Source organism: Argentina silus (assembly GCF_951799395.1).
Source record: "Argentina silus genome assembly, chromosome: 4".
NCBI classification, from domain to species: domain Eukaryota; kingdom Metazoa; phylum Chordata; class Actinopteri; order Argentiniformes; family Argentinidae; genus Argentina; species Argentina silus.
Genome location: NC_139658.1, coordinates 8,553,609 through 8,575,419, shown reverse-complemented (window position 1 = coordinate 8,575,419; position 21,811 = coordinate 8,553,609). Strand labels below are relative to the sequence as shown.

The 21,811-nt window shown below is 47.7% G+C and overlaps 1 protein-coding gene across 1 annotated transcript in view; it reads left to right on the top strand.

Moving 5' to 3' along the window:
- Nucleotides 1–10,660, top strand: part of LOC310803191 (plexin-A2-like) — a gene marked incomplete at both ends in the record, with an annotated part of 52,333 nt that extends 41,673 nt beyond the window's left edge. Inside the window, 14 exons of the mRNA XM_083667880.1 lie at nucleotides 637–780; nucleotides 1,265–1,499; nucleotides 2,084–2,226; nucleotides 2,444–2,712; nucleotides 4,119–4,185; nucleotides 4,849–4,995; nucleotides 5,781–5,940; nucleotides 6,391–6,494; nucleotides 7,969–8,065; nucleotides 8,565–8,758; nucleotides 9,005–9,174; nucleotides 9,527–9,739; nucleotides 9,961–10,111; nucleotides 10,565–10,660. Of these exons, the coding sequence (XP_083524006.1) occupies nucleotides 637–780; nucleotides 1,265–1,499; nucleotides 2,084–2,226; nucleotides 2,444–2,712; nucleotides 4,119–4,185; nucleotides 4,849–4,995; nucleotides 5,781–5,940; nucleotides 6,391–6,494; nucleotides 7,969–8,065; nucleotides 8,565–8,758; nucleotides 9,005–9,174; nucleotides 9,527–9,739; nucleotides 9,961–10,111; nucleotides 10,565–10,660 (2,190 nt within the window). The remainder of the gene's footprint in view (nucleotides 1–636; nucleotides 781–1,264; nucleotides 1,500–2,083; nucleotides 2,227–2,443; nucleotides 2,713–4,118; nucleotides 4,186–4,848; nucleotides 4,996–5,780; nucleotides 5,941–6,390; nucleotides 6,495–7,968; nucleotides 8,066–8,564; nucleotides 8,759–9,004; nucleotides 9,175–9,526; nucleotides 9,740–9,960; nucleotides 10,112–10,564) is intronic.
- Nucleotides 10,661–21,811: the final 11,151 nt, after the last annotated feature.

Here is a 21,811-nt window from a genome sequence, read left to right as displayed (position 1 = left end):
TCTACTTGCTGTCACGGAGGCCCTCTACTCCGCTCAAGCTTCCTCCCTCTCCTCTGTTCTCATTCTTCTGGACCTGTCTGCTGCATTTGACACAGTAAACCACCCAATCCTTCTCTCCACCCTCTCAGAATTGGGCATCTCTGGCTCTGCACTCTCCTTGTTTGCATCCTACCTGGCCGATTGCTCCTACCAGGTGACGTGGAGAGGATCGCTGTCCTCTCCACGACCCCTCACCACTGGGGTCCCCCAGGGCTCTGTCCTTGGGCCTTTACTGTTCTCTCTCTATACCAAATCTCTCGGCTGCCCACCTGGCACCGCCGCCTCTACGTGGATGCAGTGGCCGCGCTACTCGGTCACGGCTTTTCACTGTCCTGTATAAGTTCTCTCCTGCTAATAAAATATATTAAAAAAAACAAAAAAAAAACTAGCCTACTGGCATTACGACTGCCAATGGCCCCTGGTGTGAGCATTGATTATTTTGTTTTATGATGATGTTGAATAGATGATTCACTTACTTAAACAAATGTATTTGTTGTACGTCGCTTTGGATAAAGACGTCTGCTAAATGCCATAAATGTAAATGTAAAAAGCTCGCTGAGCTAAGGACTGTGTGGGGTTTCCCTGTGCGTGTTGCAGGGGCGTAACCTGGTGCCGTCAGCGTCTGGCGGGGCGAGGCTGAACTACACGGTGCTGATCGGGGACACGCCCTGCTCCCTCACCGTCTCTGACACACAGCTCCTCTGTGAGCCTCCTAACCTGACGGGCCAGCACAAAGTCCTGGTCAGTCTAGCATACCTCTGTCTGTCTGTCTGTTTATCTATCTATTTGTCTGTCTGTCTGTCTGTGTCTGTGTGTCTCTTTATCTGTGTGCCTGTTTATCTGTCTGTCTGTCTGCCTATCTATCACTCTGTCTGTCTGTGTCTCTTTGTCTGTCTATCTGTCTGTGTCTGTCTGTCTGTCTCTCTCTCTCTCTCTGTCTACTTTCTGTCTGCATGCCTGCCCATCTGTCTACCTGTCTGCCTGTCTGTGTCTATCTCTCTGTCTATCTGCCTGTCTGCTTGTCTGTCTGTGTGGAACTCTTGCACAGATTCCAGGTAAAAGTACTCAATACATGTCATTATAGTCAGATGGAGATACAGTCATGACAGTGTTACTCCACAGGTATAGCGAATGACCGTGTTACTATGTGTGTGTGTGTTAGGTCTATGTGCATGCGTGTTAACGCTGATCCGCGCGCGCGTGTGTGTTTTCTGTCTGTATTCAGGTTCAGGTTGGGGGTCTCCACATCTCTCCCGGTGCCATCCACATCCGGTCTGACACCCTGCTCACACTGCCGGCCATCTTCAGCATCACGGCCGGGGGCGGCCTCCTCTTCATCATCGTCATCATCGTCCTGCTGGCCTACAGGCGCAAGTCGCACGAGAACGACCTCACTCTGAAGCGGCTGCAGATGCAGATGGACAACCTGGAGTCCCGGGTGGCGCTGGAGTGCAAGGAGGGTGAGTCTGACCCACAGAATCATAAGAAAAACCACAAAAAACAAACGCTTGCAGGGAGAAGGGTTTCGAAAGCCGCAAAAAGACAGGAGATTAAAAATAAGCAGTTTAGTTTAATAGTTCTGTGGTCTGGCCAGCCTGAGAGAAGGAGTAACCATAACTACTCCCACTACATGTCAAACTACAGCATCTGAACAACGTCATTCATATGATAAAGGAGTTCAAACTGCTCCTAACTGTAATTAATCAGTTAGAAGCAGACAGAAAGCTTTGTCTGGACCCTGGCAACTGAAAGCTTTACCTCCTGGAAGCTCTGTGCTCAACTCCACACAGGACCAATATAATACTAATGACTCACAATCAAGCTGGAGCTCTCACCACCCCTCTGTGTGTGTGTGTGTGTGTGTGTGTGTGTGTGTGTGCATGTATGTGTGTGTCTCTGTGTGTGTGTGTGTGTGTGCGCATGTATGTGTGTGTGTCTCTGTGTGTGTGTGTGTGTGTGTGTGTGTGCGTGTGTGTGTGTGTATGTATGCGTGTCTGTGTGTGTGTGTGTGTGTGTGTGTGTGTGTGTGCGTGTGTGTGTCCAGCCTTCGCTGAGCTGCAGACAGACATCAACGAGCTGACCAGTGATCTGGACCGGGCTGGTATCCCTCACCTGGACTACCGTACCTACACGATGCGGGTGCTGTTCCCTGGCATAGACGACCACCCTGTACTCAGGGAACTGGAGGTGAGGCCGTATAACAGGCAGTGCTACCTCATCACGTGTGTGTGTGTGTGTGTGTGAGAATGTGTATGCGTGTGTGTGTGTGTGTGTGAGAGAGAGAGAAAGAATGGAAGAATGTGTATGCATGTATGCATGCATGTTTGTGTGTTCATCTGTGTGTGTGTGTGTGTGTGTGTGTGTGTGTGTGTGTGTGTGTGTGTGTGTGTGTGTGTGTGTGTAGATCCCAGGCAGGGGCCAGGAGAGTGTGGAGAAGGCCCTGAAGCAGTTTGCCGGGCTGGTGAACAACAAGGTGTTCCTGCTGACGTTCATCCGGACTCTGGAGCTGCAGCGCTCCTTCTCCATGCGCGACCGCGGCTACGTAGCCTCGCTCATCATGACGGCGCTGCAGGGCCGCCTGGAGTACGCCACCGACGTGCTCAAACACCTGCTCTCCGACCTCATCGAACGCAACCTGGAGAGCAAGAACCACCCCAAGCTGCTGCTGCGGAGGTAGAGGGAGAGAGAGAGAGGGGTGGGGTGGGGTGGAGGAGTAGAGAAAGAGAGAGAGAGAGAGAGAGAGCAGACAGGAAAAGAGTGAACGCGAGAGAGAGAGAGACAGACAGAGAGAGAGAGAGACAGAGAGAGAGAGACAGACAGAGAGAGAGAGACAGAGAGAGAGAGAGAGACAGACAGAGAGAGAGAGACAGACAGAGAGAGAGAGAGACAGAGAGAGAGAGAGAGACAGACAGAGAGAGAGAGAGAGAGACAGAGAGAGAGAGAGAGACAGACAGAGAGAGAGAGAGAGTAAAAAGCTGAGTGCTGCAGAGCGGCCATTGTCAGCGTGGCTTATCCTCTGTATGCCACTCATGAAACATTCAGCCTGAGTAGTTCTCCTCCTCCTCCACCTCTCTTTATCTGCACATTGTTTTCCCAGGGCAGAGAGAGAGAGAGAGAGAGAGAGAGAGAGGAGCCTGCTGAATCTTTTATGAGGTGTTTTGGGGGTTGGGGTGTGGGTTAGTGGGGTGAGGTTGGTGGGGGGGGGGGGGGGGGGGGGGGGGCACTCACTCTTAGACACACTCATTAGACACAGGGATGAGTTTAACATGGGAGCCAGTACAAGACTGACCTTGTTAGGCTGCTGCTTTGAAGGAAAACACACCCAACCTTAATGTGATGCAAGGCGAAGGGAGGTAGAGAGGTGACCGGTAAACAAGGGTGACGGGAGGGAAGAGAACACAGTCATGTTAGAAAAGAAGAGCGACTTTGTTCGGGGGGGGGGGGGGGAGTAAATGCATCGATTTATCTTTAACTTGAAAGAAAGAAAAAGGACCGACGTTCAACACCGATAGAAGTAATATGATGTCTGTTCAATGTTGGATACGCTTCATGGTTTTTAAGCCACCAGCGCGTGAGTTGACTCTCAGATAAGTGCTGACACAGTGACACGGTCCGGAAGAGATGGAAGTGAAAGGAGAGGAAGAGATGGAGTGAAAGGAGAGGAAGAGATGGAGTGAAAGGAGAGGAAGAGATGGAGTGAAAGGAGAGGAAGAGATGGAGTGAAAGGAGAGGAAGAGATGGAGTGAAAGGAGAGGAAGAGATGGGAGTGAAAGGAGAGGAAGGAAGAGATGGAGTGAAAGGAGAGATAGTGGACATAAAGTAGCTTTTGACCCAAATACTGTAGGAAAACAGCAGCACTCGACTTCTAGACGAGGAGTCCTCTGAGACCACTCAGACTAGGGACGCTCCTTTTACTTTTGTCTTAACCACTAAAACAACAACAACAACAGCACACCCACAGCACGGTACCTCTCTTCGTCATAAAAGAATCATCAGACCACTCTATTTACCGCTATTTGGGGCATCTACCCCCTTTCGCAAATATTTGAAAAGAAAAGTTATCTTCCCTTGTCTTGCAGGACAGAGTCGGTCGCCGAGAAGATGCTGACAAATTGGTTCGCGTTCCTGCTCCAGAAGTTCCTCAAGGTAATACGAACGGCTCGGGGGGACCTCATCAACCACATGTGTCACTATGATACATCACTGCAATACCTTCAAGTGATTATTATCGATTTGATAGCAAATGGGTTTCTACGTGCGTTGGGGATTGCACCGCTACTTTTATAGTGGCTGATTATTTTTGGGGTGGATATTTTATCGTGTGTGATATCGATGTGTTTTATGAACAATGTAGAACGATAATATTCACCTCAGAGGTCAAGGAAGCGTCTCTGGCGTCGACAAGTCAAAGCTGTGCAAGCTGGCGCTCATTATGTCACATGAGTCATGCTCTGCTGATCGCCTGACTGTGGCCCAGTGTATGGAGGCGCGTAGCTCACAGACATCTCTCTTTCTCTCTCTCTCTCTCGCCTCTCCTCTCCTCTGCTCTCATCCCTCCTTTCCTCTCTCTCCCTCTCCCCCCCTCTCTCCCTTCTTCTCCGCTCTCCCACACCTTCCTTATCTCATTCCTCCTTTCCCCTCTCTCTCTCTCTCCCCCTCCTCTCTCTCTCTCTCTTTTTCCCTTTCTCTCGCCTCTTCTCCACTCTCATCCCTCCTTTCATCTTGCTCTCTCCCCTCCCCCCCTCTCTCTTCTCCACCTCTCCCACACCTTCCTTCTCTCATCCCTCCTTTTCCCCCTGCTGAATAAAGGAGTGTGCTGGCGAGCCCCTGTTCATGCTGTACTGCGCCATCAAGCAGCAAATGGAGAAGGGTCCCATTGACTCCATCACAGGGGAGGCCCGTTACTCCCTGAGCGAGGACAAACTCATCCGACAACAGATTGAATACAAAACCCTGGTGAGCCCAGATAAGACTTTGCAGTCAACAGACTTCCGCGTCACATTCTATAGAAACCTTATAGAATGTGCTTGTTAATCGTTGTTTACAGCGTGTTAGTGGTGGGAGGCACCCTGCCTTCATCTCGTCTTTTGATGAAATGTTCGTGGGCAACATCCTGTGTGTGTGTGTGTGTGTGTGTGTGCGCGTGCTTCTGTCAATAAAAGGGTGCCCTAGAGCACCGATTCGTTCAGACTCCTAAATAAACAAGAATGAATTAAGACGGATCATAAAAAGCCAGTGAAGACATGACAGGAATTACATACAGGATGGCATTTAAATGCGAAGCAATAAACACACTGTAGCCAGGAGTTGAAAATAGTATTGTAACTGTATCCCAATTCTAGTTTCACGATACAGAAGGAAACCAGCCAAACCAGCTAAAACAGAAACACAGTGTGTGCCCCCTCCCTGTGTGAGGCCCCCCCCCTCGGGCATAAGCCTGTGAGGCAGAGAGACCCAGTGACAGGATAACACCTCCCTGATCGCCCTGTCAGAGAGGCTGTGTCTCATTACCCATCTAATGCCCCACCAGGGCTGGAGAACCAGCGCCCTGCTCCGCGTCCTGCTGGAAGTGTGAAATTACATTTCTGGCCAAGCCTCAACTCCCAGCAGCCAGTGGGCCAATTTAAAGAGAAGGGAACTGTGGGTAATAACAACACCTCTTCTCTGCCTCTCTGCTCCCCTCTCCTCTCCTCTCCCCCTCTCCTCTCCTCTCCGCTCCACTCCCCTCCTCCCCTCCTCAGACGCTGAGCTGTGTGAGCCCAGACAATGAGAACAGTCCAGAGATCCCTGTGAAGGTGCTGAACTGTGACACCATCACCCAGGTGAAGGAGAAGATCCTGGACATCGTCTATAAGAACATGCCCTTCTCACAGCGCCCCCTAGCAGCCGATATGGACCTGGGTGAGACATACGCATTCTACTGCAGACTATGACATCAGGGGAGGCTGGTGGAGTTAGAAATCGGAGGACGGGCTCATTGTAATGCACGGGGTAACAGAATGGGGAATGGTATCAAACACACATGTTTTCCTGCCCAAAGGGTTCTTCCGCTGTCCCTGTGGCAGAACCCTTTGAAGAACACTTTTGGGACTCCAATGTAGAACTACATGATCAACATGGTACCCAAAAGGGTTCTACATGGAACCCAAACAGGTTCTTCAGGTCTACAGGGACAGCTGAATAACCCTTTCGGGTTACCATCATGTAGATCATGTGTCGGTGTACACTCTGAATACACTCATTCTTCTCATGCCTTACTTATTGACAAGAAGAAATGAATGAATAGCCATTCAACCATGGTGGGTAGGAAGTGTCTTATGGACATATATGTGTTTGTTGCCCCCCTTACAGAGTGGCGACAGGGGAGGACGGCCCGCGTGGTCCTGCAGGACGAGGACATCACCACCAAGATAGAGAGTGATTGGAAGAGGCTCAACACACTCATGCACTACCAGGTCAACACACACAGTCTCCCTATCAGGCTGTTCATACTGACACTGTGTGTGTGTGTGTGTGTGTGTGTGTGTGTGTGTGTGTGTGTGTGTGTGTGTGTGTGTGTGTGTGTGTGTGTGTGTGTGTGTGTTGACTACTGTCTCTGTACACAGCAGGGTTGGGGTCAATACATTTTTTTTGTTCATTCAATGCAAAAAACGTGGATTTCAATAACCCCCACAGAAAACAGCATGCAATTCTCAATTAACAAATACAATTTCACCTCAGAAAAGTGAACTAGAATATGCCTTTCCCCAGACTTGACGACCCCCCCCCCCCCCCCTTTGTTACAGAGAAGTAGACTAGCTTGCTCTCTCCTTTCCCCTGCGTGACTCACCATGCTCCTACTGCAGACAGATCGTGGCTGGTGTGTTCTAGTCACGTCTTATCAGCTGCAGATACAGAACCACACGGAAGACGCATTCCAATCAATCCCGCTACAAGCTCACGTCTATCTGTCTGTGGAGCTGGGGTTTTTAAACAGGGCTGGGATGAAGAGAGACAAAGCCAAAAACAATCCCGCTTTGTCACCCAGGAGGGGGAGTTCCTAATTAAGACGGAGCCTTAATGTGTTGATACAAATCTATTAAGGAAATGAACATTTTGCTCCCGTCACGTTGAGCCTCTCCAGAGGAGAATGGAAACGTTCCCCCCCTCTCTCTCTGTAGCTGTAGGTCCGCACTCTTTCTCTTTCCTTCTCACTCTGCAGGTTTATCTGACTGTTTATTCTTTCATGCTCACCTTGCTTTGTGGCTGCTCAGTCTGCGGCCCGTAGACAACGGGAGCAGTGTGACATCTGGTTAACGCGGTGGCTGAGAGCCTGCTGTACCGCAACAGGCATGGCCACGGCAAACGGTAGCGCCAGACTCAATAGCAACAGCACAGCATGACACAGGCTCAGGCAGGCAGCTCAGTGTTCTATTTTAAATTAGATTGAACAGTCGAGCGTCTCTTCACACCAGCAGAGGAAGGTGGAGGCAGACTGTCTGCGGACGGGGCACATTGTAATGCATGGAACGGAATTAGGAACGGTATCAAACACAACATCCACCAGCCTCCACTGTTCGACAAGCTGTGTTATCAAGCCCAGGTGTGACGTATGTCTCTGACTAGGAGCACAAATGTCTAGTTTTGGGGGGAGAAGCTTGGCGATTGGGGTTCTCTTCCTTTTCAATTCAGTCAAATTCAGGGAGTAAACTTAATTTCCCGATTCCATTACAAAAATGTTGGGAATTGGAATTGGAATCTTAGTTAACTTCCTAAATTGACTGAATTGAAATGCAGGTGACTCCCACCCTGGTGGAAAATACTGTAACCCAGTGTTGGTTCCCATGATAATTCGGGCCCAACTGACCCTGATAGAACGTGTGTGTGTGTGTGTGTGTGTGTGTGTGTGTGTGTGTGTGTGTGTGTGTGTGTGGTGTGTGTCTCCTGCAGGTGTCAGACCGCTGTGTGGTGGCGCTGGTTCCCAAGCAGATGTCCTCCTACAACCTCCCCGCCTCGGCTAGCTTCCCCCGCAGCATCAGCAGATACGGTCCGTCCTTCCTTCTGCCACCTCTAGCACCCTCTAACACACTCACACACACACACACAACACTATCTATAGCACACACACACACACACACAACCAACACTATCTATAGCACACACACACACACACACACACAACCAACACTTCTATAGCACACTCACGCTCTCACACACAACCAACACTTCTATAGCACACTCACGCTCTCACACACAATCAACAGTCAATCATTTATTCATGACTCATTATGTATTCATGGCGATTCATTGATGAGGAAACAGCCTTGTGTTATGACCTCTGTGTGACCGTCACACGTAACATGAAGCTGCCTCTGAACCTACGTTGTAACTCTGTTGTAACAACATTGTGCTACATTGGAGTCAAGCAGCTTGTGTTAATGACACAAATGGAATAAGCCAGAACACAAACCACTCAATACTATGTAACATTATGGGAATACAATGTTGTTACCACAGTAATTACCCCCGCCCCCCCCCCAATGCAGATGCGACCTTCCGCTCCACCCCCACCAGCCCAGACAGCCCCCACTCCCGGGTGCCTATGTTGACCCCGGATATGGAGAGCGGGGTCAAGGTGTGGCACCTGGTCAAGAACCACGAGCACGGAGACCAGAAGGAGGGCGAGCGTGGCAGCAAGATGGTGTCTGAGATCTACCTGACCAGGCTACTGGCTACCAAGGTACAGTCTTAGCAATGACCAGGGTTTGAATTACACGTTCACTTTTTTTTTGGCGGGAAGGGGGGGGGCAACGTAAATCATTTTGTCATTTTTGAGGGGCCCACATTGAAATATCAATTCTTATGGGGAGGGGGGGGGGGGGGGCGCGAGGAATCCCAGAAAGCCTTTTGAGACTCAGCCTATAAGGACGAGTGTGTGTGTGTGTGTGTGTGTGTTCTAAACGTTGCTGTGATGTGCTCTCCTCAGGGCACGCTGCAGAAGTTTGTGGACGACCTGTTTGAGACGTTGTTTAGCACCGTGTGTCGGGGGACCGCTCTGCCCCTCGCCATCAAGTACATGTTTGACTTCCTGGACGAGCAGGCCGACAAGCACGGCATCCATGACACGGATGTACGGCACACATGGAAGAGCAACTGGTGAGAGGGAGTGGATCAGTGACCAGCTTTAATGTTTAATGCCGAGTTTCAAGGTCGCGTAGGCAAGACAAATCTGCTATAAAAGATCATTTATCCCGAGCGCAATACCTATTTTAAAGTCATCAAACGAAGAGGGGGGGGGGGGGGGGGGTGGCACTGAGGATGGGCACTAATGGACTCTTAACTGCCTGGACTAGGCACATAGATTTTTTTTAAGACCATTTGTCAAATACGTATCACACATCTAACCCTAATGTGCTTTCATTCATTCCTTTCGTGGCAAGCAATGCTTTTTTCTCTTCTTTTTTTTTACCGTCTATAAAGTGTATTTCTCTGCCTCTCTCTGCCCCAGCCTGCCTCTGCGTTTCTGGGTGAACGTGATCAAGAACCCCCAGTTTGTGTTCGACATCCACAAGAGCAGCATCACGGACGCCTGTCTGTCCGTGGTGGCCCAGACCTTCATGGACTCCTGCTCCACCTCGGAGCACCGCCTGGGCAAAGACTCTCCCTCCACCAAGCTGCTCTACGCCAAGGACATCCCCAACTACAAGAGCTGGGTGGAGAGGTAACGTTACTATTTGTATGTGTAGAATCTGTCTGTGTATGTTTGTAAATGACACTACTGAACTGCTCACAGGCACACTCACTCACACGCATACATACACACACACACACACACACACACACACACACACACACACACACACACACACACACACACACACACACACACAAACCTCCCTCCAGGGCTACTTGATGGCAGCTGCCGTGTCTCTCTCCCCTCAGGTACTACGCAGACATCAACCGGCTTCCCGCCATCAGTGACCAGGACATGAGCGCCTACCTGGCTGAGCAGGCTCGCCTTCACTCCAACGAGTTCAACGTGCTCAGTGCTCTCCACGAGATCTACGTCTACGTCACCAAGTACAGCCAAGAGGTGAGCCGCTCTCACCTCAATATCTGTACTTCTAACTCAATATCTATACTTCTTTGGCTTTGTCTAACACACACACACACACACACACACACACACACACACACACACACACACACACACACACACACACACACACACACACACACACACACAGAGGAGGGGTATATACTGGTAAGAAGGGTTCGAATTACACATTGACTCTTGGGGGGGGTGCCCAACAAACATAATAGTGACTTTTTAAGGGGGGCCCTCATTGATATTTCAATTCTTATGGGGTCCCTGATTTGTTATGGGGGAGCTTAGCCCCCCAAACCCCCCCTGTAATTACAACCATCCCTTCACCTGTCCATCTCAAGTACCTAGGATATGGTACAAGTTACAGTACACACGCCCTTGTGTTTCCCTGCCTGCCTTGCTGATGTGAAGTGATGTCCGGCTGTTTGTGTTGTTCAGGTCATCGGGGCCCTGGAGCAGGATGAGCAGGCCCAGAAACAGAAGCTGGCGTACAAGCTGGAGCAGGTCATCTCTGCCATGGCTGTGGAGAGCTGAGAGACCGGACAGATAGGACAGACAGACAGACAGAGAGACACACGGACAACAAGGCCCAGGACTCAGGCCACACCACCAGCAGAGCATACAGCCCCAATGCAGGGCTTTTGGAGTCTAAATTTAGTTTAAAAAAAATAAAAATAAAAAAAAACATTTTCAACAGGCATTCTGCAGCTTCTCAGATGCTCCAGTGTGGTGGTGATCGGATAGTTGGAGCTACCCTGGTGACAGTGGGGGCAGCAGAACCAACACCTGCCCACTGGGTAGGTAGTTGTGGTGATCATGTTGAACGAGTGGACGTGTGGGTGGACCTTTGAAGGGAACTGCCCTTTTTACAGAAGAATTCAGTACTAAACATGGAACAGTGCCAGGAGAGAAAGCTCAGTCATCAAGTAATACTATCCCCCTGCTCCTGGACCACGTGAAGAGAAAAGAGAAAAATGACTTTGTTTTTACAATGTAAACAAATGACATTCAGACAGTATGATCTAACGGCATGCATATCATATCCCTGAGCTTGGACCGATGTTTTGAGTAGAGGAGTATAACGTTGACAGGAAGCCTTTGCTATAGCCTTATAAAGGTCTACGGTGAGTGTACTCTGAGATTGGATGGCCGTAAAACATTCTCCTACATCTCCATTTCATTTTGCCTAACATACCAGAAGACTTCTGTTTGGTGATGATTCTGAGCGTCCCACCAAGACCTATGTCGGGTTTTGTGGTGAGCTCACTATTGGCGAATCCAGAGGTAGGTCAGAGTGTGAGACTCAGAGCTTTCAGAGCGAGTTAATGAGTCGGAAATGTCCAAGTTTCCTATTTCTGAACATTAGTCCTGACCCACACTCAACCCACACAGCTCTGGACTAACCAGGCAAGGGGGGGTCAATTCCATGACGACTCAGATAACTCAGATAACTCAGTGAAATTTCAAAGACAATTTATCAATTCATCAACTAACATTTTAATGAATCAATTCAGCCTGATGACTGCATCCCTGACTTTTCGTGCCAAATGTAATATTACTCATGTTTCAAACATGTAAAATGCCCTGTAGAGAGTAGGAATCAAAGCATTGTTGAAAAATACGCTCTGAGGTAATGGTGCATTCAAGTGCTCCTTGGAAGCTCTGAGCTTCCCACCAAGATTTTGCATATACAGTGCGTTCGGAAAGTATTCAGACCCCTACACTTTTTCCACATTTTGTTGTGTTTTAGACTCAATTTAAAATGGATTAAATTAAAAGAATTTGCCATCAATCCACACACAATACCCCAGAATGACAAAGCGAAAACAGGTTTTTAGAAATTTCAGTAAATTTATTAAAATTGAAATACAGAAATACCTCATGTGCAAGGATAATTGCTCTTGTAATTTTGGAATTAATATAATTGTTTTTATAGGGTCTCTGATTTGCATAAGAATCAATTACACACTGTGTGGATCAGGTTGTCATTACAAACTGAGAAAATTGAGAGGAACAAAACTGCTCAGGAATGCGACCCTGAGGCCTGGGGAGACTTGCAAAAATCTACAAAGTTGAATGGTGGAGAGGAAAAAGCACAGTCGATGGGACAACATTATCTCAGCCACTCTACAAAATTGGTCTATAACCAAGTGGCCAAAAGGAATCCCTCCATGGAAAATAATCTCATATCCATAATTGTGTTTGCAACAATGAATTCAAGTGATACAGCAAAGAAAGTGGCTGGAAATGTGTTTATTTGGTTTTACGACAAAGCATTAAGTTTGGTGCAAATCCAGCACATGCAATGCAGTTTCCGCACCATCTCTCGTGTGAAGAATAGTGGTAGCTGCATTAAGTTATGGGTATGTTTGTCACTGGCAGGGACTGGGGAGTTTGTCAGGATCAAGAGAAAATTATGAAATTTGCTGAGTTGGTAGTGACATCCTAATCTACACAGTGTGTAATTGATTCCTATGCAAATCAGAGACCCTAACAAAACAAAGATATTAATTCCAAAATTACATGAACTGCATTAAGACGGACTCAATTCAACTTATTGAGTGATTTGTTGATGACATTTTTGCATTTGAGCTAATTTTAAGAGTGGCATTGCAAAGCGTCTGAATACTTATATACATGAGGTGTTTTATGTATATCAATTTGAATAAATTTACTGAAATTGAAATGAAAAAAACATTTTTTCGCTTTGTCATTCGGGGGTATTGTGTGTGGATTGATGGCAAATTCTTTTCATTTAATCCATTTTAAATTGAGTCAAAAACACAACAAAATGTGGAAAAAGTGAAGGGGTCTGAATACTTTCCGAAGGCACTGTAACTCCCTATTGGCTAATTCTGAGATAGCTTCAAGTGGGATCCTCTGAGAACTCAGAGGTACACACGTTGCTGAGGAGGAAATGCCCTATTTCCGAAGAGCACTTGAATGCAGCATTAGGATCAGAGAGAATGGAGGGTTATGGGTCTCTCTAGACAACCATAGGATAGTGGAGAGAGCAAGGTAGCCAGGTATGATTAATGACAAGTCATCACAAATCACTTACTGTGGGATTAGAATATATTCATCATGGTTTACTACTGAGCCTCTCAGTTCATCGGTCATTGTTTACATTTAACATGATACTTGAAATACCGTAGATTCATCTTGTGTGATATATCTCCATGTGGATCCTCAAGTTTCCTCATAAGATGTGTTGTTCTTGTTGAGTATCAGACAGACTGTGCTACCTTCCCTTTACATACAGTAGAGGTCTTTACAGAATTATAAAACAACGTTATTCTATGACTGGTTTCATTTGAACATTATTATATTTCAATGTATTACTGTATTTTCTACCTGCAGATACATGTTTACACTTCTAGAACCAAAAAGGGTTCTTTGGCTGTCCATGTGGGGGAACCCTTTAGAGAACCCTTTTACCCTTTTGAGTTACATAACTGAAGGGTTCTACATGGCACCCAAAAGGGTTCTTCAAAGGATTCTCCCACAGGGACAGCCGAAGAACCCTTTTGGAACCCTTTTGTGCTAAGAGTGTAGACAGTGCATTGTCTATAAATATCTGTTGTGTTTTGCTGCTGCATTCATAGAGTGCAAAACTAGGTGATTTCTTTTATTCAGGGTTTTAAGGGCACTGTAGCAATTATATTTTGTTTATCGTTCACCTGCAATGAAGAATTTTATTAAGCCCTTGAGGATATCTCAATTATTGTACCGTCAACATGACCAGTTATAATTAATATCTGCTTGGTCATTTTGGAAAGCTGCTCATTTCACCGTTTCAGTATTAGCTGGGGGGGGGGTAACCCTCCAAGGACCTTCAATCATGTTAATATTGTAGAGTTAAAGAAAAAAAAAAGTGTTAAAGTGTAAAAATATTACAAAGAACCCCACCCTCTATTATACACTGTCTCATTTGTGTTTTGATGATGATTATTTATAAATGTGTTGTGCAATAAACTGTCAAACATGTAATCTTTTTTTTTTTTTTAAACGATATATTATTGTATAAATATTGTACATAGAAAACACTCCTATTTTGCAAGCAAATGATTCACTTTGTACCGTTGTTATAAATTAAAAACTCAGCTGATAGAAATACATTTGTCTGGATTCTTCTTTTATAACGGTAATCCATTTTGAATACATAGTTATTGAGTTGGCATAAACAACAGCTTTGCTTTAAGTGACTGCCAAAATGTGTAGATATCATGGTATACACGTGCAGCCTAGCCTGCGGGAATTTCAGATGACTAATAAATATAGTTTTGAACAGCATTTCAGACACAAACAGAATAGATGCCCTTGACTTTCACTTGGCATGTCTCCCAGCAACACTTAATGCAGTGAATTGTCCACTGAAGCGTCATGATTCATAATTCATGTCGGCACAGATACTGTACGTGTTCCCAATCCAACAGTGCAGTTATTGTCTGATGCTGTTACTGGAGCGACCATAATATCCTCCAGCCCAATCAGCATCACCAGACCAGACACAACCCAGCCCTGTAGGCTACTAATCATGCTGGAGCTACATTAACATGCTAATTGAATCAAATGGTCAATTGTATTGGTTTTGCCTGGAGTGAGCAGCTAGCAATCCAAACAAACTCTTTCAGTCTGATGTCATCAGAGAGAGACAGTGATCGAAAGGAGATAGGCCAACTGCTCTTCATTAATCTGGGTAATTGCTATCATTGATCAGGCTGTTTCCATTACAGATAAGCCTGCTGTAAACCTCAGGAACAGGAGTCCAACAGAATGGGTTGGAACAAGTAAACAACGACTTCAGATCTGTCCTGTTTCCTAAATGCTCTTGGATACACAGTCATATATGGATACTATTGCATCTCACTAACACAATATGTTTGCGAGATACCGTTTGCAGAATGGGTGAAACAAAGGAACGACGGCATTCAAACAGGCTAGGAAACTCAGTCACATACTGGGAGCACATCTGAGCCGGCACACAGAGCTGAGGACGCATGGAAAGAGATGAGTGACTGTGGAACAATCAAGTAGAATCTAGCGTTCCCATCAAGGTATAGATCTGGCCTCCTAGATCCTTTACATGGACAGTCATTTATTATTAATGTTTAACCCTGTGGGCTCTCTCTGCATGAAGAGGGGGTGTGTGTGTGTGTGTGTGTGTGTGTGTGTGGGGGGGGGGGGGGGGGGGGGGTACTGTATACCTGTCAGATCCAGATCCAAGCTTCAGCAGCCTGTGGAGGGGAGGGGCGGGGGGGATTTTATAGCCTGTCACAATGAGCACTCTGCTCACCTCTCCCTCTCTCACACGCACACACACACACACACACACACACACACACACACACACACACACACACACACACACACACACACACACACCTCTCTCTCCTTATCTCCTTCTCACTCTCTTCCTCCATCCCTGAGAATAAACATGGAGAAGAGGATCATTATGGCACCGTCTCCACTGACTGACAGACAGCTGAGCAGGCCAGGAGAAGTCCTGTTTGATATGCGTGCGGTTGGTGAATAACACACCGGATTTAAAGTGCCCTGAGAAACCCTTAGTGGTTATTTCATCCCAACCCAACAACCTCCATATATATCTAAAGGTACATTCCCATCTGCTTGATGGGAACGCTGTACATGATTTTCGTTCTACAATCCCAATCTGCCTGTTTCCATTCTTCTCCAGCCCTCTGTTCTCCCTTGCCTACAGTATGCCCAGGCATGTTTGAGACACGGAAGGCAAGACCTTACTACTCACACTCACTTGGATCTTGGAGAATAATTTAAGTCTTGGCTGTTACTGTGCAGTGAATACTAAATGTGAAAGACCTTGGAGTCTCTTTGGATCCTAAGCTACACATCGTAGAGTCAACAGTGAGTGTAGCCAGACATTCGCTACTCTACAATGAAACACACAGAGTAGTCTCTTTCAATCTTTCAGTCTCTCATCGTTTTACTCACCCAGTATATGCACACACATACACACAGAGCACACACATACACACACAGAACACACTCACACACACACACGGACGCACACACGCGCGCGCACGCACGCACACACACACACACACACACACACACACACACACACACACACACACACACACACACACACACACACACACACACACACACACACACACACACACACACACACAACAATCCTGGAGGTATGAGAACATATGGTATTGTGGTAGTATGACCATATTTGGACTTATTGGATGGCTAATGAGTCTTTCATTAGCAGCCTGTTCTCATACAGATCAATTTAACATGAAGATCATATTCACCTGTATGACAAGGGAAAGACTAAGGGGACTGCAAACCCATGTAGAATTTCCAAATTGGTTAAAATGTGGTTAAGGTTAGGGTTAAGGTTAGATTATGTTTGTGGTTAGGGTAAGGGTTAATGGGATGCTGGTCAGTTTTCTGTAGTCAGACGTTCCACTGGATGCCCCTAGAGGGCAGCATTGAGCATACAGGCTCGAGTGAGAGATGAGATCTGCTTCAGAAGCAGTGTTCATCAAAGTCTGAAATATGACGTAGCTTCATCAGAGTGCACTTATCAACAGTCATTGATCCGCAATAAGAGCAAACCAAAGGAAGCAGAATTGTAATTTACTTAATGATGTCATGGTTCTAGTCTTTCCACCTTTCATTACCCCTACCAAATCCAGAAGCATTTGGAGATGCAATGATTCTCTCCATTACCCAATGTTGAGGGAAAATGTCCCATCCCCCCAGAGACAACAAGTATTTAATAACGCAGTGCCCTGTGGTATTATAAACTAAACACATTTCATCATTGACTGTGGAACAGTCTGATGGCGCCATCTACTGGCAAAATTGTGGCTATTGTCACACCCTTTCCAACAGTTAGTCAATGCTCAAGTTGACTACTACCTTGAGCGTAGTGAAACTAAACTTTTAACTCTATAGTTCAATGGTCTTTTAATCCAGTTAATGATAATAATGTATATGTATCTGTGTTCATTTAGATATAATTGTGTGTGTGTGTGTGTGTGTGTGTGTGTGTGTGTATGTGCATGTGTGTGTGCACATGTGTGTGTGTGTGTTTGTGCGCGTATGTGTGTGTGTGTGTGTGTGTGTGTGCCTATGTGCGTGTATGCATGTGTGTGCCATCATTGGTATGTAAGAAAGTGTCTGTCTCATAACTGTTGCCTGAGGGTGTAGGGGGGCGGCAGGGGGGCAGGAGGGGGGAGTCGGGGTGCAGGAGGGGGAAGTAGGGGGGCAGGAGGCGGGAGAAGGGGGGGAGGAGTGGGGAGGAGGGGGGAGTAGGGGCGGAGGAGGGGGGAGTTGGGGGGCAGGAGGTGGGAGTAAGGGGGGAGGAGGGGGGAGGGAGAGGAGTAGGGGCAGAGAAGGGGGGAGTAGGGGTGAAGGAGGGGGGAGTAGGGGGGCAGGAGGCGAGAGTAGGGGGGGAGGCGGGGCGAGTAGGGGCAGAGGAGGGGGGAGTAGGGGCGGAGGAGGGGGGAGTAGGGGGGCAGGAGGGGGGAGTAGGGGGGCAGGAGGGGGGATACAGCTGTTGAGCTGCAGGAGGGGAGAGTTGGGGGGAGTCGGGGGGCAGGAGGGTGGAGTGGGGGGGGGGGAGGGGCAGGAGGGGGGAGTAGGGGGGCAGGAGGGGGGATACAGCTGCTGAGCTGCTCAGGGTCACAGAGTCAGGGGGCCCTGAAGGCCACAAAGCCCATGGCGTGGTAGCGATCCCCAGACCAACACAATCCTCTCAGGGACTTCCTCAACTCAACAACCATTTTGTTTTGAGAAAGTCACTGTATCCAGCCTTTCCATCCCTCTCTCCTTCTCCTTTCCTTCCTTCCTTCTCCTTCAACCCCTCCTCATCACACTGTGGCCGATAGGTTGGGGCTTGGCCTCCCACAGATCCAACTTTCAACGACTCAGTTTTGAATGAAAGCCCTCCCACTCCTATAACCCTTTTGTCCCCTCCCAGCCTCCCTCCCTCCCTCCCTCCCCCCCTCCCTCACTCCCTACAAGCACTCTACACCAAAATCACTTCAAGACAGGCTCCCTCCATCACAGCCAATCAGACAGGATCATAGGATTTATGGTTCCCGCTTTCAGGACTCCATAAAATGTGTGTGTGTGTGTGTGTGTGTGCCTGTGTCTGTGTGTGTGTGTGTGTGTGTGTGTGTGTGTGTGTGTGTGTGTGTGCATACGTGTGTGTGTGTGTGTGCGCACATGCTTGTGTGTGCATACATGCGTGTGTGTGTGTGTGTGTGTGTGTGTGTGCATGTGGGAGAAAAAGGGAGAAAAAAAGATCTTAGGATCCTCATCTGTGTACATTCTTCAACTTCAAATGTTCATTTTACACAACAACCTTTTTAATCGAAGCTTTCCTTCATACAAACAAAACACACACTCATACCCACACGCGATGAGGAGTGTAAAAGAAACGTTAACAGTTAGGAGGATCAATCATTTTTGTGAATTGCTCGTTTTGTTTTCATATGTCACTGGTCCTGACCAGGTCATGAATCACTCCAGCCTGTTGGTAGTAACGGACGGCCAAGAATCTCTCTCACCACAAAAGGACGTCACATTAGGAAAGAGTCCTCGTTTACAACTTCCTGTGGATTCAAACTTTTGCCTCGGGCTTTTCCACCGACAATTCACTCACGGGTAAAAGTTATCTCTGTCACAGGAGAGAGAAACTCCAGAACGCCATCAATACAACGCCACCATTATTCACGTTTCATTTGAACATTTGAACATTCTACCTCATCTAAATTCACTATTTTTTTTGCAGTTTGTTTTAATATGAGGTGAGCTCTTAGGAGGCAGCAAATCAACTCTAAATCCATATCTTAAATAAGCAGTGTACCTGGAATCTCGTTCAAAACATTGTGAATAAGCCTTGACATTATCCCAACAACACATAGTGTCAGCTTAGCCCCCTCCCTGCAGTGAGAGGTCTATCTCATTAAAAACGTCTGCTCCTATTTCTAAATCCCATCACTGATTTGTCAGCCTTCTGACTTGTGCTGCTGCTAGGCTAATTAGCAGCTGAAACATCCCTCTCTAGAGATAACATGCTTGTGGAGTCAGTGTTGACCTTTTCTGCCACCCAGACCAGAGAAAGAACGTGCACACACACACACACACACACTCACACACACACACACCAGTCGTATGACATCACTGTCAGCACAGAGGCGATTAATGCTTTACCTTTTAGATACTGTTCCAAAAATACAGTCTGTGTCTTACAGAAATAACCAAAAGATCCCCTATTCACTTTGACGGATTATTGTTGGATTGTGGATTATTGGATGAACGTGGATTATTGTTGCTTGACTGACTATGCCCTAATTGCCCCTTGGGGATTCATGAAGTCATAATGGATTGAATGTAATGTTCTATGCAGGTTAAGGCAGCACTGGGGAGTGGTGAGAAAAAATTAGCTAGTGTGTTTCTATTGCCTGTATGAGATTAGAAACAGGTGTGTACGTGCAAATGTGTGTGTGGATGTGTGTGTGTGTGTGTGGAGGGGGGGGTGGGTGTATGTGTATGTGGATGTGTATGTGCAAATGCGTGTGTGTGGGTGTGTGTGTGTGTGTGTGTGTGTGTGTGTGTGTGTGTGTGTGTGTGTAAGATAGTTGGCAACTGTTCCAGAGTTTGTGGTCTTTTGAGTAGAGGGTGCATCTAAAGGGGACTCCTCATGAGAAAAGCAGAAAGTTACTATTTTTAAAATCAGATCCAGCTGTACCCTCATCCTTCATCCCTGCACCACTCCCACCCCTGGTCCGTTTCATCCATACACACGCTCAAAGGTACAACACAGGAACCTAAAAACACAACCTTGAAATCTGGCTACGTACACACACACACACACACACACACACACACACACACACACACACACACACACACACACACACACACACACACACACACACACACACACACACACACACACACACACACACACACACACACACACACACACACACACACACACACACACACACACACACGGCTGTCAGAAATCATCTGCAACATAGATGACCAGATATATGGCGTTTTTCACTGTGGTGTTACTGTAGAAATATTGACACGGCTAAAGGAACAGAGGCGGCCTTCTCAAACTCCCTAAACTACAACAGATGTGGCCAACAGTCAACATACTGTAAACAAATAAAAGCTGTATGAAGCCTATAGGCTTTTATCACAGAAGAAATGCCAGGAGGAGAAATGTCTTCCAGATTGGCTTTCTCACGGGCCAGGGAGGAATGTATACGCTGTCTGTGTTGGTTTCCTGGGCTGGGACGATGACAGGGCCAGGGCATGCAGCATGGGCATGAGGAAGAAAGAGAGGAGGGGAGGGAGAGATGGAGGGAGAGGGGGGGAGAGAGAGAGGGATGGAGAGGGAGAGAGAGAGAGAGGGATGGAGGGAGAGAATGAGAGGGAGTGAGAGAGAATGAGAGAGAGAGAGAGAGAGAGAGAGAGAGAGAGAGAGAGAGAGAGAGAGAGAGAGAGAGAGAGAGAGAGAGAGGAATTTGCCCTGGCTCTTCCCCATGTCCTAAAAAAGACTATTCTATGCATTTACTGCCATCTCAGAGGAAGTCATGATTCACTGGGACCCCAGCAGCAGAAATGCCTAACTAGTTAAATAGCTAACAGACTAATGAATGTTTTACTGCTGTGACATGATGACCATGATGACCCCCCACCACCACCACCACCACCACCACCACCACACTGCCCCACCAACCCCCCTCCACCCCCAGTCCCCCTCCACCCCTCTGCCCCACCAACCTCCAGTCTCCCTCCACCCCTCTGCCCCACCAACCCCCCTCCATCCCTCCACCCCACCAACCCCCCTGCCCCACCAACCCCCCTCCACCCCACCAACCCCCAACCACCCCATCAACCCCCAACCCCTCTGCCCCACCAACCCTCCTCCCTGAGCCCCAGCACCAGAGCAGAGCTCCCCCTGGGAAGCAGCAAGGGGCCAATGGCCCACCTCAACGTCCTGCTGCTTTAATTGAATGTCACTGATAGGGGTTCGGGGAAGGGGGGGAGGGGAGGGGGGGAGAGAGGAAATGGGGTGAGGGGAGGAGGGGTGGTGGGGAGGAGGGGTGGAGGAGGCCGAGGCAGGGACAGGGGACCGTGGGGCAGCAGTGGGACAGGCATCAGGTTACAACAGTACTGGTTCTCAGGCAACAAAAAAAATAAATAGAATTTTAAGGCTTGTAAGTCTCCAACACTGGTTCATTTCAACTGCCCTCAACTGGTTTGTTGTTGCTATTTTTTGTAGTAGAGTGTGTGTGTGTGTGGGGGGGGGGTTTACGAGCATTTAGCATACCTTAGCCAGTGGTTCCAGATGGTGGATGTACACGACTAGACTATATATGAGAAGAGAGAGGAGCAGAACTAACAAACAGCAATGCCATAAACACTCACATGGTGAGCCAGGGGGGAGGAGAGAGGGAGGGGGGATGGGGGGGGGGTTAGTTGATAGTTGTGTACTCCTATGTAGGTGTGAAAGCTGGAAGCCACTGCTCCTACGGTGTCTCTACTGCTCTCTTTAGCCGGCACTGATTAAGTGAGGGGGGGGGGGGTGATTGGGGGGGGGGGCTCTACAGCTAGGGCTGGCTAGGATGGATTATGGATCAGCTAAAAAGGCGTTAGCAT